Source organism: Lacerta agilis, chromosome 12 (genome assembly GCF_009819535.1).
Source record: "Lacerta agilis isolate rLacAgi1 chromosome 12, rLacAgi1.pri, whole genome shotgun sequence".
In the NCBI taxonomy this organism is placed as follows: domain Eukaryota; kingdom Metazoa; phylum Chordata; class Lepidosauria; order Squamata; family Lacertidae; genus Lacerta; species Lacerta agilis.
This window is the reverse complement of record NC_046323.1, coordinates 10,227,403-10,246,896: the sequence shown is the minus strand read 5'-3', so window position 1 is coordinate 10,246,896 and position 19,494 is coordinate 10,227,403. Positions and strand designations below refer to the sequence as shown.

Genomic DNA, 19,494 nt, shown 5'->3' with positions numbered 1-19,494 from the left:
GCTAAAAAACCTTCAAGCATGCAGGCATAAATTTTGCACTGAAATATTTAATAATAAATTTTTATCTTTTAGTTTATTTTGGTTAGTTTTTTCCAGAAATGCATCAAGGACATTATTCTGTGCATTATTTAAAGAAACTGAGTTTTGCTAAGCTTAAAATAAGATTTTTAGTTTTAATACTTAGCATTTTAAAAAATAAACAAGTTAGTCTAGAAAAGAAGATATCCAACTTGTGGTTGACACAAAGTTTATTTTGTAAGTACCCATATCCATGTCAAGGTTTCCATAGGCTTGCGGTGTCCCTGGGCTTGTGTTAACTATGGATAATGACTAAACGGTTGGAGGTGCAGACAGCAATCAATCCTTTACCTCAAGTAAAGATAAAACTATTGATACATCTATATTGATCCTGAGAATGAAAGTTACAAGCTCAGGAAAAGATATGGATAAGGAGCAGTAAGGGCATTCTTCTTAGTTAGGGCCAAGAGAATGGGAGCAAATGGATAATACAAGAAAAGAAGAATATACATTTGAGGAAGATCTGAAGAGGGTAACTCAGGTGTGGAGGAAGCCTCCTTGCTACCCAGGGCGGCGAATGGAGGCACCCCCTGGGAGTGGGGCGCCATGACGTCAGGACAGAGTGTGCATGCGCGCTCCGTCGCCGGGCTGCTTATCCTGCTGCGACCTCGCGAGCTGCTGAGCGATCAGCGGCTTGTGGGGCTGCTGAGCGCAAGCGGCGGGCATAAGGCCATGCTGCTTTTCGTGCGTGGCAGCCCCACGAGCCGTCGATCGCTCAGCGGCTCACAAGGTCGCTGCAGGAGTGGCGGCCCGGCGATGGAGTGCGCATGTGCGAAATCTGGCGCATGCTCACTCCGTCACCGGGCCGCTGCTGCCGCTCCCGCAGCAACGGCCCACGAGCCACCGATCGCACACGGCAGCCCCATAGCGATGCTGGCGGGTGGGCCGAAGACGGGCCACAGGGAGGAGTGGCCTCGCTCCGCGGCTTGCTCGCAGGCCACCGAGCAGGCTGTGGGGCAGGGCTGCCTCGCTCTGCGGCTTGCTTGGGGCCCGCTGGCGGGGTGGGGCCGGCCAAGTGTTTTCCCCTCCCCTGGAATCCGGGGCGCCCCGCCCCCTACGCCCCGCCCTCACTACGCCACTGGGGTAACTTAATCTTGTTCCTCAGTATTGGCAATTTTTTAAAAGTGGAAATGTATTTTCTGGATTATTATTTTTTAACCATCCTGTAACCTGATCTGAACCTTTCACATGAAGGGGGTGATGATCTAAATAAACTATAATTCATTCCAATCATTCTAACTGAAAATAAGAAAGCTCTTACCAATGGAATAAGCAGGCTAATTAGATCCGTCAGGGGTTTGTTGATAAGCAGAAGGTCCTCAGCGGTTTGAGTGTCCCCTCCTGTGCCAGATTTCTGTGCCTTCATGAGAAAAAAGTATAATTAACAACAATATCAGAAAGAACACATTAAAAATATCACTACCACAGTCATTTCAGGATGAAGGGTTCCCTTGAAAAGCATAAATTTTTGAAAATAAATCTGTTTTTATTTGATTGGTATGTCCTTGAGTGAGTCAACTTTAGAAAGGGAAGAGTTGTTTGAGTATACATCACAAGTCTACTCCACAGTAACTTGGAACAGGGGTTTCATTGTGGCAGCCCCATTTGTGGAACAGCCTAGGACCTCCACACACACTGCCCAGGATTGCACCTCAGGGAGATCACTTTGGTGTTGCAAACGCAGAAATTTGACTTCACCCCTGGAGGTACACTCCATGTCTCTTGAGCCTGATGGATGTCAACAGTACTTATCTAGAAATGTACTATTTTTCTGTTTCTGACACATGCAAAATATGAGGGTTCAAACTGTCTTGGATAAAGGGACTGGTAAAAATCAAAGAACCCATTATGGGTACTTACTACTTAAGCCAGAAAGACTTAAGCTTCAATTAATTCCCATGTAATTAATTAACCATTGTCAGTGGAACTGTGTAGACATTCACTTATTAGACTAATCTATTCAATTTCATTTGTATACATAGTGGGGAATTCAACAAGAACAATAGAAAATATACGCAATGACCCTCATTCTACCAGAAAACAGATTCTATACCTGTAGTGTCAGGCGGACAATATTTGCAGTGTAGATCAGCATATGGTGCAAAATATCAAGCAAGGACAGAAGCAACGTATTTGCTGTCTTGATGTTGCTTTTATCATCTGCATCCAAGCAAAGAGCTGCAGTTTCTATTAGAAGATTACAGATGTGATGGACCAGACCTAAACAGACAAGCGTACAAAATCAATAAACACAGTATTTGCAAATAAAATTGGTATACAGAAGAAAAAGGATATTAACCAGAATAATGTGTTTTCATATGATCAATGATATTTACTGTCCCATTTTCCTTTATATAAAACTCAGGCTTTAAGGTGGGGGCAGGGGAAAAAGCAGCCTAGTATCAAATTGACAATTGAGAGAGTGGATTCTAACTAGGAAGTCATTCACACAGGAGTGACAACAGTAGGGCAGGGGGACTGTAAATAATCATATTCATCTGTGCAATTGTGATTGTAACATAAAAAGAGAAGAGAAGATGCATTGGTTTATAGCTGAGAGCTGAATGCATGCACCTGAAATGAGTAGGGCAGGATAGGATCATCACTTTTTGAATTTTAAAAGACACTCTATTATTTGATACCCATGAACTCCTAGTTTTCAGTGGCCTGGTAACAAATTTGATTCAATTTATTTTCAGATTAATATATTGATAAATATAAAAATAATACATAAGTTGTTGGCATAAGTTGTTGACATAAGACCCCTCCTTTCGTCTCATCACTTTGTCCTCTCACTTATTAAAAGAACTAACAGGGCTTTCTTAGGTAAAACTAAACTCCCACTTATCCCTTTAGCCTTTCTACAAACCTTTCTCTTTTTAAATAAAAGAGAGTCCCTTTCCAGCACCAACGTGGCCAGGTACCCTTTTAAACTCTAGGCCAAATATGAGACTATCCCTTGTGTCCACAGTATGAGGGGTTCAGCCACTAGAAATCCCCTCATGTAAAAACTCACCTCTGCCCTGAGGTAACTTTGTGACACCCTGGGTCTGTCTGCCTATTTCGCCCTCACAGTGCCCCTCAAAGACACACCCTCACAGTTCCACTCTTGAAGGAAATTTTGTCTTTTTAATGAGTGTCCACACAAATGAGTTATATGTACCTTTGCTGGAAAATAATACAGACGACTTTCTGACTGGCACTTAAAGATGGACATTTATTTGTTTAAGATGATAATGGTTGCATTAAGGTTTCTTTGCATACAAGCTTAGTTTCAGTGGTAATATCTTTGTTAATCATATAATCAACTACCTAACCTAAGCCTACTCTCACAGACCTTCTTTTCAACCACCCCACACTCCCTCTTCCAAGCACCCTCTCAACTGAAAAAAACAGCTGCCCATTCTCTTTAAACATTCAGCTGCCCCGCCCCTCGTGGAATGTTCCGTCAGTTCATTCTGGAGTCTGCGTTAACCCTTGATGGGCCAGGTTGAAAAGGATAGAACAAACAGTACACAAAAACGTCACACACGTTAAAACATCAAACATTAAAAACTTCCCTTCAGATGTCTTCTAAAAGTCATATATTTATTTATTGACATCTGATGGGAGAGCGTTCCATAGGATGGGCGCCACTACCAAGAAGGCCCTCTGCCTGCATACCCCCCTAATCTAGCCCAGCAAATGCTGAATCATTTGCAACAGCTGGCAGGTGAGCATTATTGAAGCTCAAGGTCAGGAGTGCCCAATGGGGTGACCTCCAGTTGTTGTCAAACCATAATCACCCCTGACCACCGGTTGTGCTTTCTAGGACCGATCGGAGTTGCAGTTCAGTAACATCTTGAGTTCCATGATCACAGCAGATGGTTACAGCAGCCACAAAATTAAAAGACGCCTGCTTCTTGGGAGAAAAGCAATGACAAACCTAGACAGGATCTTAAAAAGCAGGGACATCACCTTGCCAACAAAGGTCCATATAGTTAAAGCTATGGTTTTCCCAGTAGTAATGTATGGAAGTGAGAGCTGGACCATAAAGAAGACTGATTGCCAAAGAATTGATGCTTTTGAATCATGGTGCTGGAGGAGACTCTTGAGAGTCCCATGGACTGCAAAAAGATCAAACTTATCCATTCTTAAAGAAATCAGCCCTGAGAGCTCACTGGAAGGACAGATCCTGAAGTTGAGGCTCCAGTACTTTGGCCACCTCATGAGAAGAGAAGACTCCCTAGAAAAGCCCCTGATGTAGGGAAAGATGGAGGGCACAAGGAGAAGGGGACGATAGAGGATGAGATGGTTGGACAGTGTTCTCGAAGCGACTAGCATGAGTTTGGCCAAACTGCGGGAGGCAGTGAAAGATAGGCGTGCTTTGGTCCATGGGGTCACGAAGAGTCGGACACAACTGAACAATTGAACAACAACAATTACTTCCCTTGATTGAGACACTAGCCCAGGCATAGGCAAACTCGTAGTTTTGGGACTATGATTCCCATCATCCCTAGCTAGCAGGACCAGTGGTCAGGGATGATGGGAGTTGTAGTCCCCAAACATCTGGAGGGCTGAGTTTGCCTATGCCTGCACTTCCCTCCTCTGATGTAGCTTAGAACAGCATTAGCTTTTTTGTTGCTGCATCACACCGTTGATTCATGTTATGTTTATGTTCTACTAAGACCTCAAGATCCTTTTCACATGTACTACTAAATCCACTGAAATCAATGGGCATGACTAACATGGTGCATTCGTTTCAATTGGCCTACCTTGAGAATAACTCAATTGGTTATGCTATCCTATGCTTGATTTTGCAATGCCTTCTCAATTATCTGGAACCATTTGCTGATGCAAAGTCCACATTAATTAAGCCAAGACCAATCACAGACTAAAATCCCCCTCTAATGGTCTATTCACTGTAGTGAAACAGACATTTTGTGCTAACATGAATAATATTAAAAGACATGTGAAAATAGGCAACAGCATGTTTTTAGTTGCAAACAACTACCCCTGTTAACTAACCAAAAATTTAGAAAATAAATTTGCCATTTGTCCTTCTTTTTACAATAAACTTGCTCTATGCACACATCTTGGAAAAGTTTAGGATCATAGTAAGTACAGTATTAGAAATGGAATAATTGTTTATCCTTATGTTAGAAGCTCAGTGTGATTAAACACAACATTTATAGGAAACCCAGTAACTGCAGGTAGCATAATGAAGGTAAGTTGGGTGATCTTTACACAATGACATGTGATATGTCAACTTATAAATCAGCATCACTCTGCTCCCTTGGGCTCCACAGTGTGGAGGAATACCCCAAGAAAGAATTATGCTGAACAGCTTGAACATTTTCCTCTTTCTTAAACTCTGATTCCTTCAATACAGCAATCCGAGAGTTAACTAGCTTACGGAATTTCCCGTAAGCAGATCCTCCTGCAAACTTGTGACCTTCTAAAAGAAAACATAACACACACACAAAAAAACTTCAGTTATGGACACAGCTGCAGTCAGTGTCTTCTGGCTGCTACAAGCATTAATTTTGGCTTGGCAAGGCCCAATACTGAATGCAAAGGCAAACCAGGGCTTCCCAGAACGACAAACAAGAGGAGGATTTTTCCCCCTGCAAAGACGAGTTTTCCTGCCAACATGGGGCAACTGAGATATTTGACTCTAGCAAATGATTCAATATGTTGTCATTAGAAATTAAGGAAGCCTCAAAAACCAAGCCTATCTTTATTTTACTGGACTGTGAGTAGAGCACCTGCTGAAGCATTAATAAGAATTCTCTGAGCTGGATGGCAACATTATGAATATAAAACTTCCAGCAGAGAATCCATTGTGAGAATAAAAAATAAAATCCATATGCAGCTTAGCCCTTTTATACCAGAAAACAGATAAGGCCCAGAAGACAGGCATTTTAACAAGTGACATATGAATCACTTACACTCACTCACTCTCTCACCCTCTCTCTCTCTCTCTCTCTCTCCATATTCAAAATGCATGATGCTCATGTATATATATATATGAGAATGAATAAAGATAATAAAGCTGAAGATTATAAAGTTTGTGTCTAGAAGGCAAACTATTAACATTCAAAACATAAGCAATGGGATCCCAAGTCGTTAAATCAGCACATACTAATTTCACTATATATTTTTCAGGCAAATTCAGCCTGCTCTAAGTTACTAGGTTTTGCAAGTATTACATTCTTTTTAAAGATGCAATATATAATCAGAATCTCACTACAATCAGAGCTAAGTGCTCGCAGGAAAAGACGATTAAAGACTCGCCGAGTACTTAAATTTAGACAAAGCACTGCAAAATGATTCATTAATTTATTAAAAACTCTACTGATACGTTTCAATATTTTACCATACTCGTTTCATAAAGTAGTTAAATAAGAAACTTTACTTGAAGCCATTGTGCACTGGCAGGACATTCATAACCCATTCTTAAACATTTCTGTTGTATAAATTTTATTATTTCCACAATGGGCCCACTTTTTTATTTTTTTACATATTTGACATCCCCCCTACTTAAATCAAAATCTCAACGTTTAAATAAGATTGTTATTTGATTTCATTCTCTTTATAAACTGTTTCTGTTAGTATTTAGAGTATGCAGCACAAATAACAGACTGTACATAGATATATTTAGGTGATGTCACCACTGCCTACAAAAAGAAACTGCAAAAACATAATTACATATCTGCACTATTGAAAACCTGTCATCAGTCAGTTTTTTTCTACAAAGCGAACATTCAGTCAGCCGAAGTAAACAATCCAGCAGAAAGTGGTGCCTATCAAATAGAAATCTGCAAATGTGGACAGATGACCCTTTGCACTATGGTTTGCTCGCTATGCAAGGCCACTACAATTATGCTCTCTCACCACATCAAGTTGCGGTGCGCAATACTGCTTGTCACTCTTGCTATGGCAGAAGTGATGAAAGGAGCTTAGCCTTCCTCTCCAGCTCAGAGTTGGGCAGGTGGGAATCATCCTCTACAGTTGTGCTGAGCTTCAAAGGATGCAACACATCTGCAGGGAAGATCCCTGCCCCGCTCTGCAGCTCAAAGCTGGAGAAAAGGGCTTTGGTTTGCTGCTTTGCTTCGCAGCTGTGAAACTGAATGTTTCAGGGGTGCCAAGCTGAATAAAATATTGGAGGGCCCAGATAAGCCCTGCCTCGCAAAATCGATCACAATATGCGGTGTATGCACGCCATTTGAATGGCAATGCCCATCAATTTTGGAGGGGCCCAGCTCCCTCAGATATTAATGAGCCCCCCCCCCAAGGGATCTCAGCCCCTAGGAGTTGGCTCCTATGCAGTGCTTCAGCAATACAAAATCTAAATAACTTGTTTTTTGCCCAGCTTTGACAATAATACTGTATTTTTCTTACACTGAAGTTGAGATACCATATTTTCTGGCGTATAAGACGACCCCCAACTTTTCCAGTTAAAATATACCAGTTAAAATATAGTTTGAGATAAACTCGACCGCAGATTCTCCACCCGGTGTATAAGATGACCCCCAACTTTTGAGAAGATTTTCCTGGATTTATAAGTAGTCTTATATGCCAGAATATACAGTACATATTTGTGCAAGTAGGCAGCAAATTGCAAGACACAGATACTTATGGTTTTATGATACTGTTGCTGTTTTTTTCAGTGCTGGTGATTTTCAGAAGCAGGCATGTCCCTTTTGGCATGCTATAATGATTTTGCCTGCCACTTTTAGTGGGCTTGGAATTATTTTTATGTTTTCCTCTGGCAAAACAATAGAACCTTGACTCATGCAATGAAATAGGCTGACAATTATACTGGAGCAAAAAGATGATGATGATGAAGAATCAGACCTTTATAACTTGCCTAATTTATAGAATCTACTAAATTAATTAGGAGAACTGCTGGTTATTTATTTATATAGAGATTTTGATGCTGCCCTTCAAACACAAAAAAGTTCAGATTGTGATTTATAAAACACTGCCACCTGATGGCTACCACTTTAAAACAAACTAAAAAAAATTCCTTCCAGTAGCACCTTAGAGACCAACTAAGTTTGTTATTGGTATGAGCTTTCGTTGGTCTCTAAGATGCTACTGGAAGAATTTTTTTAATTTTGTTTCAACTATGGCAGACCAACACAGCTACCTACCTGTAACTTTAAAACAACTTTACACTGATTCTTGTAGTATGCCTTGAGGTCTCATCCTGTGATTGAATATGGCTGTTTTCCATCATGCACTGCTGGAGTGACTTACTTCCACTTCAGAACTCTTAGTCTGATCTTTTTTTTTAATTCCAGTTTTAATGGGGTATCTTCATTTGTATGATGGGTAAATATTTTTTTCCCCTCTCCACCCTTTTGTAATTAAAGTACTGTAATGAAAATATATTTAGAATCCGCCTCTGACCTACAAATTTAGTTGCTGAAATTCATCTACCAAGAATTAAAAGGAAAGTCCTGTACTAAGATCTTCAACCTAATATTTCAGTTACTAGTGAAATATGAAAATAATTAAAACCTAGTAAAGCTTACTGAGGAATTTTATGATGCAGCATATTTTATCTTTTAATTGCTTGTTTTCTGCTGGTAGTATGCAAATTAGCAGTGCCTGCAAATCAGCACTGGGGACTTGTAGGACTTGTAGTGAACTGTTCAAAGCAGATAGGTTGTACTTAAGGAGGCCAATAGAGAGAATGGCAATATTTATGAACCGTCACGTGGCTTGAATCTTTCAAAGGTGGAAAATGTAATGCTTGCCAGGTACACTTGCTTCTTCAGTAAAGCATGCTTTACAATGGTGCTACAAAGCATACTACAAATTTGGGCTTCTTGAAATGTATCCCTCCTTTCCCAGTGTTTGTCTAATTGGAAACAGCCTACAAATGGAAAAGAGGCTCTGCGAGTATTAAAGACTAACATTAAATAGAGAAATGGTATATTTCTAGTTCTAATCCTTTTTCAGCATCTTATTTATTTTAATACATTTTTATCCTGTCCTTCCCCCAACAAACTCCGGGGGGTGGGTGCTATTTGATTCTCTCCATGTCCATTTTATCCTTGGAACAATCATGAGATATGTTAGGCTGCATTCACTGATGGGTGGTAGAGCCAAAGTCTGCTACATCTACTAGGGAACTCACTCACTCAGCCAATGCCTACAGAAATCAGCTGGTGGGTGGTAAAAGCTGAAGTCTGAGGTGTTTCCTAGTTTGTCCCAGCCTGGTCCCTGGGATGCATAACTTCAACCTACTCCCACAGGGCCAGGAGGAGTTTGGAAGAGCTTGTTTTTGCTTTCATTTAACTGTGGTTTGTTGTATTGTCTAGTACAGCCAACTGTGGTTATACTATGGGTAATTTTCATTCAATTATCTTTAAACCATGGTTTATCAAGTTGGTCTGTTTAAAGTAACCATAGGTAGTGTTACCCATAGTTCCTTATAAGTGGAGTCCACTTATAAGTTAGAAATCTGCACCTTTTGCAAAATTACATAAGATACATTTAATTATTATTCATAATTGCTGGCACTCCATTTACCACTTTATCAGTAGGGTCTTTTGTGCATGATGGAGTTGCTACTCCAAAATGATGTACTAACTCTTTCATTATATTTTGGAGGGAGAATAATTAGATTGGGATAGAAGTGTTGGAGTTTTATATTACTCTTCCATTATATATGAACATTTTACTAATTTTACTATTAGTGTAGTAAAGCCAGCCATACTTGATTGAAATCTTGTGTTGCAATCTAACTCAATGGAAAAAATAATTAATTTCAGTAGGTGATTATGAGGCTTCATGAATTCCTATCTCCTTCAGTGCAACTAATGCATGGCCACTCAGAAATGCTACTGTATTCAATAGGACTTACTCCTAGGTAAGCATATATAAGATTGCAGGCTTGGGTGTTTGGTCACTGAACTTGTGCAGACAACATGCTCCCTCCCACAGCTTCAACTTTGGCACTGGAGAGAAAAGCAAGCATGGTCCTCGGAGTTAGACTCACTTTGGAGAGCCCAGTGAAACTCTGGCAATAACCTCTGTTTTTCTTCATCCCCTCCAGCTGCAAGGTGTTTTTAGATTAGCTACCTCCTGTCTTCCTTCCTAAGATAGAGTAAAAGACTGGGGGTTGTTCTGGTGGTGGGAAGCAGAAGTGTTTTGTTTCTGCAGTGCTGAAACAAGCCTTCCAAGCCATCCACTTTGAAGACAACAAAATAAGACTTATGCAGTGTAACGACTTTGCTTAGACAGGTTCTTTTCTCTATGGCATAAAGCAGCTGTCCTGTGCATTTTAGTTGCTCATGATTCTAGGAATGCACAGGATGGTGAGATAATGTTAGAATAATAACAAAGATCAGGCAATAATACACACAGAGTTTGCATGTGGCAACAACAAATCACTTTTTTTTTTAAGCATGGGAGGCCAGCATTTTTTTGTTATTGCTTATACATGCCACATGCGAACTCTTGTATTCTTGCCTGATCTTCCTTATGAATTGGAGTGCTGGAACCAAAGAAGTACCATTGTGCAGTACTTCTTTGGTTCCAGCACTCCAATTCATTTTCTAACCCACCCACACCACATTTTCCTCCCCTACTCCAACACTGAGCCAACATTCTGTGCATGCACAGTCCTCATTGGGCTGTTTTGGGTTTGTCTACATTTGGTTTTTGTTCTTTTAAATATGGGTGGTGGGGGGGGACATGCCTAAACCCAGCTACATTTAAATCTTAGCTTTCTCCACCGATTTCGAGGGGCAGCTCTCTTCTGTCACAGGGACATTTAAAAAACAGCTCCTCAGTGTCTACCAGTAAAAGAAGCTGCAATAGAGCTCAGTTGGTAGAGCATGAGACTCTTAAACTCAGAGTCACGGGTTCGAGCCCCATGTTGGGCTTAAGATTCCTGCATTCCAGGGAGTTGGAATAAATGACCCTTGTGGTCCCTTCCAGCTTTACAATTCTATGATTCTGTGACAAATTTTATGGTATGAAGGTTCTCTTAATCATTCTAATACCTGTGTCCCTTCCTCTTTTCTCCTTTCCCCCATTCCATTACCCTTAAAATGTACAATTTCCCCCTCTTGTTCAGCCAGCACTTGGTGTCCATTGTGAGGTTTTGGGGGGCACTGCCCCTTAAGAGGTTTCCCCCTAAATAATTTTTGTATTTTCCTAAAGCTAGAGGTTACCTGGGATCTGCTGATTCCTCTCTATTGTGCACAGGTTCTGCAGTTTTGACTACATTAATCGGAAAGAGAGGGAACAATAGACTTCCTGTCAAATAAGACTTAACCCTGATCATTAGCATCAGATTCTAAACACTTTACATCAGCACCATCTCTTTACATCAGCACCCCTCCTAACAAAATTGCTGGCTATATTTAAAAAACTGAGAGCCACTTCTGACAACCACCTGTAAAATGCAGATAGGAAAAGCAACACAACACACAACACACACACACACACACACAATTAAATTATTTGTTACCAACTGTCAACATGCATTCCAGCACCTGGGAACACTTGAAAAAAGTTAACACTAATTAGCACACAAGAGTATCGGCCTAAAAATAATACCACAAACTAATAATGATTACAGAAAATTATCTAATGTTAATCACAACATAGCACTTAATACTTACACAATTTCATATTTAGGAAAATAGAGAAGACTAACGTGACCTCTATGTGTATTCCTTTTGATGGGGAAACCCTTAGTAGCAGCTGTTATTATAATTATAATTTTTAAATCATACTTCTTGTACATTCAGTGATGGACAAAACGACAGTGCCTCAGCTGTGCTTTATTATTCTTTAAAGTGGCTCTCCCCAACTTTTATTATCTGGATGGGCCAAAGTGCTGCCTTTGTCTAAAAGGCTAGCTTGGAATGCCACATCCACCTTCTTGAGGGCCCAACCAGACACAATGTGGAAGATTGGTGATTATAATACCCTGCATTTCAAAAATAAATGCAACTGGAGGGAGAAGAATTAGACTGGGATAGCAATATTGGAGTTTCATATTGCTTGTTCTGCCAAGGTGCCATTGTCTAGATCAGGGGTGGCCAACTCCCAAGAGACTGTGATCTACTCGCAGAGTTAAAGACTGGTTCAGGTCAAAGTTGTTGAGCTTTTTTTAGGGAAGAGGAGAGCCAGTGATCTACCAGTAAATCACGATCTACCTGTTGGACATGCCTGGTCTAGATTAACACTCCCCCCCCCCAAACACACGGGTGGCACTGTGGTCTAAACCACAGAGCCTAGGGTTTGTCAATCAGAAGGTCGGCGGTTTGAATCCCCGCAATGGGGTGAGCTCCCGTTGCTCGGTCCCAGCTCCTGCCAACCTAGCAGTTTGAAAGCACGTCAAAGTGCAAGTAGATAAATAGGTACTGCTCTGGCAGGAAGGTAAACGGTGTTTCTGTGTTCTGCTCTGGTTTGCCAGAAGCTGCTTAGTCATGCTGGCCATGAGACCCGGAAGTTGTACGCCGGGTCCCTCGGCCAGTAAAGCGAGATGAGCACTGCAACCCCAGTGTCTTCCATGAGTGGACTTAATGGTCAGGGGACCCTTTACACACACACACACACACACACACACACAAATTTGCCCTATGGATAGAAAAAAACAGAATTTTCTGACCTGTTAATTATTCACAGAGGCATCTGGAGGGCAATGAACATCTGCTCTGGGAGACTCTGGTAAACATAGTTATCATACAGGTACTTCTCTGTCCTACCTCACATTATTTTTGAGGAAGGAGTATTTTATTTGTGGAAATTTCAGTGGGGTGGGGGGAAAGAGTTAACCCTTTCATTATATATCTTCTCAATTTATTATATTGCAGCATATTTATTCATGATCAGGTTTTAGAAATCAAAGGGCACAGTGTTACCTGAAATCCAGAATAACTCATAATCTGGTTTTACTTTATTTTCCATTACAGTGGTGAACCCTAGAATATATTGAGCAAAAACTGAGCGAAGTACAACCAAGAAGCTACAGCAGGGATGAGGAACCTCAGGCCCTCCAAACCATCTCTTTGTGGGCCATCTCTTTTCTCTTCCCAGGCAACACCTTCTCCCCATACAACTGCCCCTGCTCTGTGCCCTCCTCAGTGGCTTTTTCCTGACTGTAACATGTTTTTGATCTGTAATAATACCCCTTGCTTGCCTGGCACGAGAGCTTTCTGGGTCCAATTCAATATGCTTGTGCTAGTTTTTAAAGTCATAAATGACTTAGGTTCCAAACACCTGAAAAACTGTCTCATTCACTACAAACCCTCTAGGGTGTTAAGATCAGCAGAGGGGGCCCTCTTGGTAGCTCTGTCTCTCTCTCAGAGATTTGGGGTGGAGGTGGCCCAGGAGAGCAGCCCCAAAGTTGTGGAATTCCCTTCCCTAGAGGTGTGCCTAGCAATATACTATATAGCTTTTGGCAAATGCTGAAGACTCACCTCTATACCTGTTCTTTGACACCTGAGATGTGCTTTCAGGTCTTACCTATTCCTGTTATTGTAATCTGTTTTAAATGTTTGTTTTAAATGTTTGTTTTAAATATTAAATTGTTGTAACCTGCCCTTGGTTCTGCTGCTAAAGGGCAGGTGATAAATTTGATGATGATGTGTCTGAATTTTGTGTAGCTGGAGTGTACATAGCAAGAGTCACACCTGCTGCTCCATCCGCAGCCCTCAGACTGAAAAAATGCAGCCCTCAGACTGAAAAAAGGTACCTTTGAGGTACAGAGTACATTTCACTCATTACTCAGTAGCAGCACACGGGGATTATCAGGGAGAGGTTCCCAGATCAGAGGGTGGTGTTCCCACACATAGCTGAGCCCTAACATTTCTTTTCTGAGGACATAAGCATTGAGCACAACCAAATTCAAATAAGAAATATGCAAGAACGGGATAAAAAGTACTCTCCTTACTGAAGTGAACTGTCCTTCTAAGGGATGGTTTGAGTTCAATGCTTTAAAAAACGTGCTAATTCCAGTAGAGCCAATTAAATATCACAGAATAAAGATATTAGGTGGAATGGAAGAATGGTAATTAACAGTACTTAATTCTTACTATGTTTAGCACTTTTCATCTTCAAAGTTTTATGCAAGCCTTAATTGCTCTCTGACACATGGATCTTGGATTTAGAGCATATTTTGGACAAAAATCACCATAAAAGCTGTCTATCAGGTATTACAAAGGATTGTTCTAGATAACTTTTGAACCACATTTTGAATTTACTCTCCAGCAACTTCTGAGAGTTTTTATAATTATATCTGACACATTACACAGTGGCCCTGTCAACATTAGATTCCAATTTATAACCTTTAACTACACTTCTACAAAATTATTCCCATTATTTATTCTTTCAAAAACTCATGGTTACTCTCCAGCTGGCATGTGCAGCAGCCACATACAAAGCAAAACCATGTGTACAGAAGCATATCTGCACACACACACACACTCCACTGTATCATCCACTAAACCAGGCATGGTCAAACCTGGCCCTCCAGCTGTTTTGGGACTACAATTCCCATCATCCCTGACCACTGGTCCTGTTAGCTATGGATGGTGGGTGTTGTAGTCCCAAAACAGCTGGAGGGCCAAGTTTGGCCATGCCTGCACTAAACAGAATACCAGCTCCTCTCCACAGTTTTAGAACTGATCTTTTTTCCAGACCTACTGAAGATTCCAGAAATTAATATTTGAACCTTCTGCATGAAAAGCACATTCTGTGCCACTGAAGTACAGCCCTCTCCATAAAGACACGGTCGACTTATATGCCTGGTCTAGGATTGTGGTACAAGAGACACAGTCAGAAACTTCATATCACCTAGGTTTTTACATGTGCAGATTGTGCCCAAGCCATGATGAAGGATCAGTCAAGAGCTCCACTATTAAAACTTTTTAAAAATCTCAACAAATTCTAGTATTAAAAATAGTATTAACATCTGAAAAGCAGGAATTACTCGAAAAGCAAAACACTTTAGTTGCTCCCAATTAGACAACTACAAAAGCGACCTATTTAATGGCCCTCTATGTCTCTTTATTGCAACTTTTGAACTCCTTTGTTTAAGAAAAAAACCCTATGATTCTGGACCAAACGGCATATTAATCAGGCATTTTATTGAACTAATACTGCTTCTTCCTTAAATCCATTCACAATGTGGCCCCACAAAATATTACATTCTTAATGTAAGATATTCAAAATAGTATACATTATTTCAAGGCAAGGTTGTGCTTAACAGATGGAAATGGAAAGTATGGGAAATAACGAGGGATTCAAGATCTATTCAACTATGACAGTGTAACGTAGGAGTTGGGTAAGGGCTGACAGAAGAGAAAAGTTGACTCTGGAGATTGGACTTGTAATAAAATTACCTATACATACAGGAAGGGTCCTGCAAGCATTTAAGCATGCTGTACTCTCTTTGGGGCTTATCAGGATCTCAGAACCTTTCGAAAATTGCCCATTATATATTAAAAATATAAAAGGCTGACACATGACCTTTTTTTGATTAAAAGCGTTAATGCTGGATTGCTGCTCTCAGAGGAGTCACTTTAAGGATGCAAGATTTAAAAGACTTTAACAATACGACAGGCACAAAGACATTTGAAATCTAATTAATCTCTTGACATTTGACTAAAAGTCAAAGCAGTGGACTACAAGATGGAACAGAGGACCTCACCCGTGAAGGTTGACTACTATTATCTTTCTTTCATGAGGTGTAAATGAGTTATTAAGTGTCTTCTACCAAGGTTTATTGCAGACCTAATCCTCTTTTTAATAACTGCCCATGCATTAAGGGCCTATTGTTTTCTCTTAATACAATCTTGGATGTAACAACTGCTGCAAGCTCTCATTTGTGATTTCACTAAAGGTCTTCTTTGTGTATTTACAACTGTGACAAGCCATTTCTATTGAAAGTTGCCTTTGGAAGCTTTAACACAATAATGTGTGTAAGGTGCTTGTTTACACAACCACTTTCAGGCTACATGATGGTTATGACAATTTAGGTGATACTCTGGAAATTCAATTTTATTTTAGTATCCAATATTCAGCAGGTACAGCAACTCTAAAATAAAGGGACAGCCTATAATTCAAGGTTTATTGCGCAGCAATTTCTGAAGATAAAAAGTAACACATTAGAGTTAACTTCTCTCCATTGCTTTAATATCAATGACACCAACAGGCTGTTCCTGCATTGATTTACATCTTTCACCTTCCAAAATAACAACTGATTAAAAGATGAGTACCACTATTAATTATTAAGAGCAATTTGATTTCTTTTGCCTTTTTTGATTTGCATTTAAGCTGCATTGTTTTCAAAATATTTTGTTTAAAACTTTGTTTTTAAAGTATTAGTTGATTTTAAAAAGTGAATAATTAGAGGAAATTCATAGGCTTGACCCCACGTACAATGCTCATTATTGTTGTTATTATTGGTTTCTATTGATTTGTTGGTTTGTTTGTTGCTCGTATAGGATATTTTGTTTTTTAATGTTTGGTGCTTTGTTGGGTTTTTATATATGTTGTAAGTCGCCCAGAGTGACTGGGGAAACACAGTAAGATGGGTGGGATATTAAATATTCTTCTTCTTCTTATTATTATTATTATTATTAAAGATTGTAGGGTTGTTGATACTTCACATGACAATCACTAAGCAACATATCTTAATTTCTATTGTGTGCACAAAATTCAGTACAGTTTCTGGTAGAGAAACATTTCACATATGGTACAAGTGCAGCCATTGTAGCAATGGTACCAAGTACCCTTAAATAATATCCCAATTCGAAATTGCCTTTGTCAATAAGCAAGGAGTAGACAAACCTTTTTTTCTGAGTGACTGAGACTTCAATCTTATGCACACTTACAGAGAAATACAGTGGTGCCTCGGGTTACAAATACTTTGGGTTACAGACTCTGTTAACCCGGTAGTAGTACCTTGGGTTATGAACTTTGCTTCAGGACATAGCTGTCAAGTTTTACCTTTTCTCACGAGGAAGCCTATTCGGCATAATGGAATTTCCCTTAAAATAGAAATTGTGCAGTGGCGGCACAGCGGCAGCAGGAAGCCCCATTAGCTAAAGTGGTACCTCAGGTTAAGAACCGTTTCAGGTTAAGAACGGACCTCCGGAACGAATTAAGTTCGTAACCAGAGGTACCAGTGTACCTCCCATTGAACTCAGTGCAACTTAATTCTGAGTTAATATGCTTAGAATTGTATTGCATGCAATTAAAATATATTCCAACTATCTCCATCAATCGTTTTTTGTGCCAATGAGCAACATGCTTATTAATTTTTGATGCTGTTTTGGGCTTGGTTTGTTACTGTCATGCAGATGGAAAACGACAATGTAGACTGGTAGCTTTTGTTTAATAAATTGTAATCTATCTTACAATTGCATATCATCAGAGCCCAAAGTATAAATGCTTTCTTATCATATAGAAAGATATTTTGGGTTCTGATGATATGCAATTTTATTTAAATCTCTTCAAAGGCAGTTTATTAATTAAATAATTAGATAACTAAAATTCCTAAACAGAATCACAGTAGTACTATTTAAAATGATTTCTTTTATTTTCTCCAAGTGTTCTGGTAACCTTTGACTTCCTGTCTTTGACTAATTTCAGATGAGACAGTGTGCTTTTGGACACTGCTGAATACAGTTCTCAGCGCTGATTCACAAAGTTTTTTTTTTAAAAAAAATTCCCTGTTCTTCAAACATCAAGAGTTGCTCAAGATGAAAAAAGTGCATTTTGAACAGCATGGGAAAAGCATAAAGTCCTGTGCCTCCCCCCCTTGCTATAGCTGTAAGAGCAGTTGAACAGGCAAACATTAAAAGTTCAGAAAGTCAAGAAGCGAGATGCATCATGCAATGTGTGTAATAGGTAAACCGGATGTCATGCTATAATATCCTTCATCTAATGCACACAAATTCTTAGACAAAAAAAAGAAAGAAATGCAAAAACTAACTAGGCTCTTTGATTTGCTTTTCAAATGTAGTTTCTTGGCAGCAAGACAGAGTAGCATATCAGACAAAATCTGAGGGCTAAACCAATAAAACTTTATCTAAGTAAAAAAAGAAACCAAACACTCTAGAGACATATGAATAACATCCCTGTGAGGGTTCCACCTGGCAACCCCGAGGTCACTGGCTGAGAATGCTTTTAAACTGTTAGAATTTTTATGATGTTTTAAAACTGTTTGAGTGGGACATTATGTAGACGATGCTGTTTAAATGGGAACACAAACAGCTTCAGATACACACATTAAACTCAAGTGCAGAGAAGTCCAAAGAAATCTTGGAGGAAAGCTTGGGAGTGTATTTTTTTAAAAAAATGGGCTATGAGTTTAGTTCTATTCATAAACTCCAGCCACTATTTTACACTTGACTCTGACTGATGGATCTTGAGTTTCTAGTAAAAAGGAAAGTAGATCCCATAAGCCTGGAGTCTCCTCTCCTTAAGCTAGGGCAACTGTGGGGAATTAAAAAAAGTTATTGACTCTGTAACTGTTGAAGCATACCAAATTCTGGAATTAAGGAGAAATCACCAGTGATGGAAGCCATTCTGAGATGGTTATTCTTCCTAAGTCACATTCTGAAGAAACATGCTGCCAAATATTTGTGTACAATAGGTGTACAGTGAAACAGTGTTAAAATACATACCTTGCTCATAAAGTAATGTCATGTTTGCTTTCCTACAGGAAACCAGGTTATTCAAGACTGCCACTGCATTTTGCATTGTATTCCCCAGAAGTGCACCTTGATGTTCCTGCAATGAAAACATATCTGTATAAGAATTTTCATTCCAAATGTACAATAGGTTAAGTCACATTGAAAAGGAAGCCCAGTGGGTGATGAAGACTCTAGGATGCTGATGCTGGAAATAGCTGATAATACGTACCTATCTTATATAATGTTTATTCTAGATATGCAACAGATTAACTTTGACCATAATGAAACTTGCTATTGCACATATTACAATACAAAGAATGGCAATCAAGTAAAATTCCAATATACAATCCTGATTTATATTTCCAGATCTGACTTTGTGGCTACAAGCACTGATAAACTATATAAAGAAAATGTATAGATGTAATCAAATAAGATACTTGTCACCTGTAACCATTAATTTAAACAGCAGTGCTTTTAGTGTTTATTTTCAAACTGTAACAAAAGTAAACAATCAAAATATACAGGAGCAGCCCAAGCCATTTTTGTAGCAGAGGACGTAAATCCAAATGGTGTCCCAATGTGATGACAAAATACAATAAACTAAATACTGGTAAGTAGGCAATGTACTTCCTCCTAATGATAACTCAAAATCTGTTGCCAATCCTAAAAAAAGTATTAGATATTTTCTGTTATTTTCATTTTTTGAAGCAAGTGCTTTGTGCTTGGATACCAAGCAATCTACAATCCAAGTTGCCTCAGG

At 39.5% G+C, this 19,494-nt stretch overlaps 1 protein-coding gene across 1 annotated transcript in view; it reads right to left on the bottom strand.

The window, feature by feature from the left end:
• ULK4 (unc-51 like kinase 4) overlaps positions 1-19,494 on the bottom strand; it is a 154,839-nt gene that overhangs the window by 57,357 nt on the left and 77,988 nt on the right. Inside the window, exons 32-34 of the mRNA XM_033165153.1 lie at positions 18,726-18,831; positions 2,132-2,298; positions 1,340-1,438 (exon numbers count right to left, since the gene is read on the bottom strand). Coding sequence (XP_033021044.1) covers positions 1,340-1,438; positions 2,132-2,298; positions 18,726-18,831 — 372 coding nt within the window. The remainder of the gene's footprint in view (positions 1-1,339; positions 1,439-2,131; positions 2,299-18,725; positions 18,832-19,494) is intronic.